This window comes from Limulus polyphemus, unplaced genomic scaffold (assembly GCF_000517525.1).
Source record: "Limulus polyphemus unplaced genomic scaffold, Limulus_polyphemus-2.1.2 Scaffold295, whole genome shotgun sequence".
NCBI classification, from domain to species: Eukaryota; Metazoa; Arthropoda; class Merostomata; order Xiphosura; family Limulidae; genus Limulus; species Limulus polyphemus.
In genome coordinates this window covers 714,401-724,989 of record NW_013665905.1, presented here as the reverse complement: position 1 = coordinate 724,989, position 10,589 = coordinate 714,401, and the positions used below count along the sequence as shown (strand labels likewise).

Here is a 10,589-nt window from a genome sequence, read left to right as displayed (position 1 = left end):
CTGAAAGTGAGAAGTAGAGATTGATGGCTGCGTGTAATGATGGCTAGAACTTAGACTTCAATAATACTATACTAACAGAAGCAAGTAGTAAAACCTTTATTACATTTGTGATTTATAAGACAGTAATGTAAGTTATGGTATTCTCTAACTTAAATTTACTGTAACTAACGTAAAACTCCTGTATTTCATAACTATGATGTTTGAATAAATTTATGCCTATAATAATTTACTATAGACTATAGTATAGTATAATATTAATAGTATAGGAAGAACTCGTCAAATTTGATAAACCTTGCGAACTGCACTGTTTCAAGTGTTTGTTTTCAAAAAAAATTCTTTAAACAATTAATTTATCATCCGTAAATAAAAAAAAAGTTAAATCCTCCTTTTGCTTGATTATTTTCTCTACAAAAATATTAATTAAATGAGAATACATTATTTACGTATTTCCCAAAAGTTTTGTTATTTTAATATTTAATATATATGTATATATAATTTATGTAATGATGGCAAATTGTGGTGATCAGGCCTTGGCCTTAACTAAGTCATTGGTCCTAACTTTTGCAAGTATTTAAAATAAAATTTTATGAAATTATTAATATAGCAGAAATAATTTTAAAACAGTCAATTTAAAAAATGCTTAGGCTAGGCTGGGAAAGCAACTAAAGTGCAAATAAAGCAATATTAATTATTATTACCAAATTAAAATATGATATAAATGTATGTGCATAATGATAAAATTGGTTATCTTAATTTTAGCTTTACTATACCAAGTCTGATGTTAATTAACAACTATTACTTTAGATTGGTAGTAGTATACATCATAATATACACCTAATGTTAACCCTAATAATCGCATACTCATATTGTGGAGAGTCTCTGCTTTACTCAGTACTTCTAGTTTCAGACAGTACCTAGACATTTTCAACAAAATACATCTGTGTGATTACCATAATTTAATATGTACATGAATAATTCTGGTGGGTTTTAAAGCAACAATTTAATGTAAAAAACTATCTCTTTAGATAAATTGGATCATTAGATAGAAAAATTGTTGGATGGAAGAAATCTTAAAGTTGTTTTAAGCAGAGTTCAGTCAAACTGGATTAATGTCACAAGTTCATGTATTTCAGATCACTGGGCCAATTGAAGGTGATCAAAAGACAAAGCATTTTGTGTTCACTAAAGGTTATAGTTGTCATGTCATGAAATAGAAAACCTATGATGCAATGTGGCACAAGATTAGTTCCAATAAATACAATAATAATATTATTCAATCTAAATCTCATTTGTGACATGCAAAAGTAATTGGTAATAGGCATGTCATTGATTGATTGGAGCTGTAAAGTATCATTCACAGAAGAGGTATTTATTTTAGTTTAAGAATAAGTCTATGAAGGAAGGAATTTTTGTTATGTGCATAACTTGAAAAAATATGTATATATTTGTAGGAGTTGTAGAATGTCATGGTATACATATATGTTTTCTTTGTTATCCTAAAACAACAGTGGTTTGGGTAACAGAAGAAATGGTTGAGGTTTCAAAATATAAAATTTATTATCACCACTTCATAATCAAATAAAATATTGTTACTGTATTTATTAAAAAAATTTAAGGACCAGAAATACTGGTATATAAAGTAAAATGTTGTGTATACATTGATTTTATTGTCTAGTCTAACATTTCAATTCATATGTAAATATGTATTCAGTAATATCAGCAATGAACTTATATTTTTCAAAACAGCTCCATGTAAACATGACTCCTAGCTACAAGTACTCTTGCATTTCCTGGTAAAAGAAGCAGGCCATTGAACAAAATCAGGATGCTGGATTCTCCGTGTTTAGACTTTACAGATGAAGAAGTTCGATCAGAGTTGGAAAAATTGGGTTATCCAAATGTTCCAGATGATCAGCTAACACTTTTTAAAAATGGTGACTGCTCAATAGCAATACTTATTTTTCTCTGGGTTTTCATAATTTGAAATAAAATTTGTTTTGTGTGACAAGAAGTTTTAACTGTAGGTTAACAACAAGAGTTTGCCAGCAAAAACAAAATAGTTTTTGGCACAAAACAGTTTTAACACTACACTTTGAAAATTGGGGTATCAATTCACATTTACTAATAAATAACTTCAATAATGAAATGTTTCCTGAAGTTACAAACTTTTTGTTATATTACCATAAAGTGTATGTTATATACTAAAATAAGTACATGATTGGCCCTGCGATATATACATGTATATATATATATATATATAATGTGTGTGTGTGAGTTGTCATATTAATTTAAGCACACTCAACTTGAGAATTTTATCACAGTCTGGTGAACAGAGAAAATGGTATGGTCTGGCAAATACATGCAGCTATATACTGTAAATAACTAAATATATTATTTCATTTTATTACAGTCCAACATAAAGACCAGGAAAGCTGCAGATGTGGACCTGTTAACTATGGGAAGGATCATAGGTTATTATGAATTTGGAAGTCAAATAGAGAAATAAGCAAATTGCTGTCTTTACAACAAAGATATTCAATAATATTATGAAACGGGTCACTGTAAGCTAATAAAACAGAACTGGTCAAAAACTAGTTGTTACAGGTCGGCTTAAATCAGCAATGAAAAGACAAATAAAACATTTTAGTTCTACCAAAATTACATTGCTGAGTCAATTACAATACTTCAGTGTGCAGTTAAAACCATTTTAAACTGACTGGGACAGAAAAAAAATTGCTTGTAGAAAACCACTAGTATCTAATGGAATAAAGTAAAAGAGACTTTTGTGGGCCAGGGAACACAGAAACAAGTCACCTGAGTTTTGTCAGTCTGTTTTTTGGTCATATGAAACCAAGTTTTGACAATATACCAATTCTGAACAGACTTATAAAGCTTGGGATTCAAAATCACAACAAGAAACTAAAAAACATGGTTCCATGGTCTAGGGGGCAATCTAGAATTCAGGAAGGTCAGAGTTGAGAAGTGCTTGAAGGTTTTAATAGAAGGTCTACTGCCATTGTTCACATCAGGAAACCTAAACAAATCTATAACTTTTTTCCAAGAAGATGGTCCACACTGACAGAAAAACTAAGGCATGGAAAGAAACAAAAAGAATCAATTTTTTACCATGGGTTGCTCAAAGTCGAGACTTAATACCAGTCAAACACATTTAGGAGCATTTAGGTAGATGCCTAATACATTGAAAGAACAAGCCAAAATCTTCTCAAGAAGAGTAAGAGATTCTGTTGGAAGAATGGTAAAATCTAGATCAAAATGTTATCCAATTAATTGACTCTGTACCCAAAATAATTCAAAATGTTATTACTGAAACAGAATGACGAACTAAGTATTGATATTTACTATTATGGTTGTTGTAATTATTGTTGAATAGATTTTGTTAAGGTTTATTTTGTTTATATTAAGGAGACTGTACTGATTTATGCACAGAAGTCTGAAATCAATTGCTGCTCTCAGTTCAGCTTACAACTTGTTAAAGCTTTAGTGATGTAATGTTTTCAAATAATACCACAACACTGTATATATAGTTTTGAAAACTCTAAGAAAATACTCTTCATACATGTATCTGTAAAAGTATGCATCAATTTAATTATACTTATCAAAATACATTAGTATTAGGCCTGTTATATTTTTAAGCACTACATTCTTTTTCTAATCCCTCGGGGATTTTCAAGAGTTAGAAGTGTGTGTCTAAGAATAGTATTCCAACCACACTATATTTGTCATATCTATTATACACTCTTCTAATTCTTCAAAGTTCCAAAGGGACTACATAAAAAATGTAGTGTTTAAAAGTATAATAGGCCTAATACTCATGTTTCATGATGAGTATAATTGAAATCATGCTTCACCAGGAATTCACACTGTAACATTTGTGATGCATCAGATTGCTTCACTGTACGAAAGCTAGTGATTTCTTAAATTATGATCTGCCATTAACACAGTTTTTCAGATTTATTGAAGAGTATGAACAATGAAGCAGTAGCAATGATTCTAATTTCTTAACATAAACCTATAGAATTTGATTAATATAGTAAAAACAACGTTTTAATCATGGTGTGTTATGGCATTTAGTATTATTTTAAGTGGCAATTCTGAATATATATATATGAAGTATACTTCACATATTTACATGTAGCTTATACCATTGAGCTTTATTGCTATGTTTTACTCATTTAATGATGCACAAAAAAGGTTAATGAACTGCATGTGAAGCATCATTGTGCATTTTATGAACAAGATGTCCATCACCCATGTTATACCGTTATGTGAAGGCTTACGTATGGAATAATAGTGCACATTTTCTTCATTTAAACTAGGGATACATTTCATATATCCTGAGTTTCAGTTGCAAGTGATTTAATTAATAAATTCAGTTAAAATTTTTTTATCAAATAAACAACTTTTGATATTCATATGTGTTTTTCAGATCTGATAAGTAATATGCCAACTGCAGCCCATTTTTCAAAATGGTTTTAATAGTATCTAAAAGTAGGCTAATTGTATAGGGTATGGGTTTATTTATGCAAATAAGATTCTTTACCTTTTTTTTCTTTTTTTTTACAAATGTTTGTTATAATGCCACTGTCATGTTGAAAATTGCTTTTATTGTTGAACTTTTTAAGAGTTAAGATTTTTATTATGTAAGTTAAAATTGTAAACAGTGTGATTGTCGGAATCTATCATTCATAATTCTGAAAAGGAAGAAAGATCAATTACTATTTTGTAAGAGTGGGTGAAAAATTCTAGGTTTAAATTGTTTTTAAAATAATAATTTTTTTATAAGCTATTAGTTCTTTATTTATTACTATATGAAAATTTTACATTCAATATTGACATTTTTAGTCACGCTAGTAAAATCTTTTGTTTTGTAGATCTAAGGAAACTTCTTTTTGAAGAGAGAGGAAGTAGCAGTCCAAGCAGTTTTTCTGCTTTGAGTCCAGCAAGTGTTAGTGATGCTGAAAGTAGAACTGATGAACAAAACCCTGCTTACCAAACACCACCATTTCAGCCATCATTTGCCCGTCCACACATCATAAGAAATTACTCTCCATTTTCTTCTGACCGAGTAAGTTACTTGAGATTTAAGATTTTTATTTGAGCTGTTAGAAAATATATCTAGGTAAAAAGGTGTGTTGCTACTAGATTCGTTTTTTTATTAATTACATAGTTACTCTTTGTTCTCCAGTTTGTTTATGCTTAGCATTCATGCTACATTTTCTTATAATGGTTGGAGTTAGCAAATACAATAAATTGTATATGTGTTTGGAGGTTATGATATATTTAACAACGTGTACTAAAAGGACCTGGGCAGAATGACACGAGATTGTAAGGTCCTGTTAAAATGTATTTTGAGAATTGTTGTATATCATTTCAATAGTTTAACTTGCTTCTCTATATTGATTCTGGATTCTAACATGTCTAAGTTTTTGACACTAAGATTCAGAGAGACTGATACTATAAATTATACTAGGCCACTTCATATGCATACTTTTGGCATCCTTATCTAAAAAACAAGAGATAGGCAAAGATTTCTTGAAGTAAGAGAAGTGATTTAATTTAAGTTTACAAGACTACCTGGAGAACTGATAGGAAAAAGCCACTGATTTTTTTATGCTGTTTTCTGAAGACAATATGTCAAAATGTTATGAAAAATGAGTTTGATTGGAAATGTACAGTAATATACTTGGGTTAAGAAAACTTGGAATGAACTAATTTCTTATGTAAAAAGAATATGTCGTTATTGTTGGAAAAGACTCAAAATTTTTTAGTCAAGTGTATAATGTGGAGGGAAGTTCTAGAATCTATTTACGGTTGTTTTGAATGTAAGGATAACAAGGTTGCTGTAACATTGTTTAAACTTAGGTGAGGTTTCATTGGAAATACTATGTGTAGTTTTGGCCACTTACTCGGTAAATATATTCTATAAATAATACAGTGACAGAATAGTAGAATGATTACTAATTTCAAAAAATTAGTTGTCAAGAGGGGCTTTAAAATAGTTATCTACGTCAGTAAAATGTGTGCATGCTATGAATCACATAAAGAATTATGCATCTGTAGGCTTCAACACAGCATGACATATGAACTTCAAAAGCAAGAAATAAAAATATTTGTTACTGTAACTGTGGTTTTATTTACTCTTGAAACAGAACACTTTCGGGGACCCTGTGAAAGTACATCTAGTATATACTATGTACATGTTCCTAATGCCCAACTCAAAATGTATTTGATGTATTCTAAAGTCAGTAGCAGCATTAAAACAAAAAAATTAGTGCATTACTTTACTTTTTTAATGTGTGTGAACCAAAGTGTATAAGGATGAATGTACCTGTATGTCCCAGTTTCAGAGTGTGAACTTAGAAATCTGTGCATGAAATACTCAAGGTTCCAGAGTATTAAGAAGCCTGGTATATACTTACACTTATCTTGTTCTGTGGCATAACTGTACTACTTTATTATTAAAAATGTTTTACAATCATATAAGAATTATATTTCACTGACCATAAGTACAGATTCCATTGAAAACAAGAATATAAGTTGGACACAAAATGTATCTGTATAGGCCTTATACACCTGTTTGATATCTTGTTAATGGCTACATATATATATATGGGCATTGATTAATGTCACGTGAAATAATCAAAATTATAATTAAATCAGTTAAGGTCTCAAAATAATCAGCTAATAAAATTAATGTTTCTGGTTGTTAGCATTTCAAATTATTTAAACTGTACAAGTAATTCCAATATTGCCATATGATTTCTTATTACTATTTTGAGTAATTTAAGGTTGTCCGGCTTAATCAGTGTCAGGGCTAAGTAAATTAATAAACTAACTAAAACCAATGTTTCCGACTATTACCATTTTTGATTATTCCAATTACTTAAATCTTGTGTGGATAATCGATTAACTGAATGTAATAAATTAATGAACCAAACAATTAATCAATTATCAAATTAAACTAATTGCCCAGCTGTAAATCCTGAAGTAACAGGTAGCTTTTATGATACTGGTATTTAATGATAAACTACAACATTCAGTATTCTTTTGTATGATTTCATGTAATCTGTGTGTGTGTATGTAGAATATAATTTAATATATTAGTTTGTCTTTGGCAGTCACATACATCTAGTTTAAAAATAAATTTTTGTTGCTGAATATTACTACACAGTAAGGGCAAAATAGAACATTATTTAAAGATATATATGTAGGTTTCAAATTCACTTACTGAAATTAAGCAATACTAATAAGCTAATAACTTATCATAGAAAGGTTAAAAATATCACAAGTCTATTATGGATTAGAAAGAAATTAAAAGTGTATGATTAACTTTAGAAAAATGAAGGCCATGTTTAGGATATTTGTTAAAGAAGGGGGGAAGTTAGAAACAATAATAGATTACACAGTTGTTTTTCCCTGAACAGAGAGGTGTCGCCAGAGTTATAGTCTCTAATTTGTTTTAGAAGGTATAGTTTAAGGACTGTTATAGCCCAGTTTTTATAACGGTCATGAAGTTTTACCTGTTTGTGAAGAAATTTTCTTTAATAGTAGAAAGATAAGGAATAGAATAATGTTTGTGCTTTTTTTACTGCTTTCTTACCTTGGAAGGTATTAATATTGTAAATACTCAATCATAGGGATGTCATCATTTTTGTTTCTATCAGTGCTGTGTACTGATTTTAAAAGATTTAAGTTGTAGTTTGCCAAAAGTCACATTTCTAAGGATGCTTTATATTCATTAACTGCCTCAGTGCTGTTCACTGACTTCATAAGATAGAGTGCAATTTAATTTCACATTATTCAAATAGAGAACTAACAATACAGGTAGTCTGACAGTAAAGAGATTAATATCAGTAAATCTTTTATATTTAACTTGTTTGTTATATTCCAGCTGTAGTTATTGACATTTTTGTCTTGTATTTTATTTATTTCAATACTATTTAGGAAACTCAACCAAAAACTTGTGGAAAAACACAGTCGGGTGGTGATAGTAGTTCTATTCCTCAGAGTAGTAACACTCCAAAGACATTAGATTCAAGCTCATCATTACAGAGTTCTGCAAAAGGAAAGACAATCAAAAGAAAAATTCTTAGGTAGGCACCTATAAAGTTGTTGTTCTTATTAAATATACCTTGTAATATTAAATGTTGCTGTTTTTTTATTTGTAAAAGTGTTTTCAGAATAACTAGTATCTTAATCGATACACATATTTTTACTGATGATGGAAATGGAGTTTGAAATTATATGGGTTGAACCAGCAGTTCCCAAATATCCTTTCTTGCACACCTCAATGAGTGAAAAAGTAAGTTAAGTGATGAGATGTAATACATGCATACACATCAAAATGCTATATGTTGCACTATTTACTTATTATTTTCATTAATAAAAAGTATATTAAATTGCTTAATATTGCACTATTTACTCTCCTAATTGCTTGTGCCCCCTGGAGTGGTGTGCCACACACTTTAGGAAATGTTGGGTTAAGTTAAGCAGTAGCTAGGGTTCAACTTAGGTTGTTTTAGTGTGCATGTATATATAGACAAAATAAAATTGCACAAGTTATCAACTAAATTTATCTAATTTTAATTAATGTGTGTAATTTTTAATTGTACTGTAATATGATATTTTCTTTGTAATGTTTGTTGACATTTTTTGCCATCCACACAGGGTGATGTTGTGTCACCCCTGTTTGTTTTATTGTGAAACTTATGTTGCTTAACCTAATTGCATGAAATGGAAATTTGGTACACAATTTCTACATGATATGTTGTTTGTGGTAAAAAAAAATTATATAATTTGGTTTAGTATTTGTATAATATTTAAATTGTGAATTTTCAAAATTTTGTTTTGAAATGCTCCTTTTAAAAACCATTAAAAAAAATACTGCCTTTCATTTATAGTTCCTATGGTCTTTTTTTGTGTGCCTAAAATCATTTATTTTCAGTTTCTAATTAGGTCCAACTTAGTTCCATCAGTTATTTATATTCATCTATTAAAGCAGTTATGCAGCTGTAAAAATAGCATAAAACACAGATGAACAGTAAATGTGTTAACTAGTAAAACACAGCTTGTACCCATACCCTAGGCTTACTCTGGCACACCCAATATTTTTCCAATTGTATTTTGGGTCAAGCTTAATTTCTCTTTAATAATTATAGTTTGTTTTCAGTAACTAAGAGGTTCTTGTAAATGTTGTTTAAGTAATAATAAATTTACTAATACACACATACAAAAGTATTTCTGTCACCTGAATAGTTTGCCATTACAGAATACCTAAGGTACCATGCTCTCTAACCTAAATATCTTTACTTTACGTTTTCTCCTATAAGAATATTCCTGTAGTTTTAAAACAGACATAATGTAACACCAAAAATATTATCAAAAACAAAAAAATTATCAAAAGAATCTTTAAAAAAAAAACAGGTTTGGGGATTGTTCTTAAGTTTTGTAAACTTTGCATTAGAATCTTTTGTCCTCCACTGAGAACTTCCACTAGTCACTTTTACAAAAATCATACATTACTGTTTACCTTAATGTATGTAGAAAAGAATCTTTCTATCTAATTACATTTTCCATTGGTTTTATCTTGTTTGGAGGCTAAGATTTATTAGTTACCTTACACTAACTTGCTGTGGCATCATAAAAGCTTTTTAACACGGTGTTCTTGAAATAGTCATTGAGAGAAAAGGAAAGTCATGTGATAAATAAAACCTTGGATAAGTATTTTTATTGGATCCCAGGGTCAGAGTAAATATAAACCTGTACTTTAGGATGGTCATAAAATTTCTAAAAAAAAAAATGTGTAATGGCTTTGTTTACAAGTGATATCCAGTTGGAACTATGCAGAGATCAAATTTGAAATATTAAAATAACTTGTCTTTGCAAGTTACATAAAATAAATTTTGCAAAGTTACAACATATCAATTGAGATATTTTTGAGTAAAAAAAATGTTAATATAGAGTTAGAATTACTATTTTTGCTTAAATTATGAAAGCTGTTATGCAAGTATGCTCATGTTGCCCTCTAGTTCTTGGAGAGCTTGATAATTTCTTGAAGAATGAAAGATGGTTTTAATTTTTTACTTTTTTTTTCTCTCAAAGGATGGTATGTAGGGAGAGCCTTGAAGGACTAAATGTCCTCTTGTTGTTCATATGTTATGACTATATTTTCAGCCTTAATAAAAAATGCTAAAAACCCTCTAACCTGAGAGCTTTTGAAAGATGGAATTTCTTCTAATGTACAAAATATTCGAGGCATGACATTGATAATAGGGAGAAAATTTGCAATAATCCTGACTCTTGAATGTTTTTTCTGATAAGTGTGAAATAATGAGAAGTTTTTATTTAGAATTTATTTTGTTTACCTCTTTATTTGTTAGTAATAAAAAAAGTTAAGTCTTTGAATTTTCATCTAATTGTTTAAAGTTCATTTTTGTAGAAAATTGAAGCAATTCTTTATCCTAGCGAAAGAAGTGTCAGTTTTAGTTGTATTTTTTTTATCTACAATATGTTTTTTATTGTAATATATATATATATATATATATATATATATATATATATTATTTTAC

General features: G+C 29.1%; 1 protein-coding gene across 3 annotated transcripts in view; it reads left to right on the top strand.

Annotated features, from left to right (window-relative positions):
- LOC106457143 (hydrolethalus syndrome protein 1 homolog) overlaps positions 1-10,589 on the top strand; it is a 20,100-nt gene continuing 9,511 nt past the window's right edge. The window contains exons 1-4 of one of the 3 annotated variants that reach the window (XM_013916529.1): positions 1-80; positions 1,747-1,934; positions 4,893-5,086; positions 7,966-8,114. In XM_013916529.1, coding sequence (XP_013771983.1) covers positions 1,826-1,934; positions 4,893-5,086; positions 7,966-8,114 — 452 coding nt within the window. In that variant the 5' untranslated portion in view covers positions 1-80; positions 1,747-1,825. Of the gene's footprint in view, positions 128-1,746; positions 1,935-4,892; positions 5,087-7,965; positions 8,115-10,589 lie in introns of all 3 variants that reach the window. The other 2 variants (XM_022382958.1, XM_013916530.2) reach the window with 2 other exon arrangements.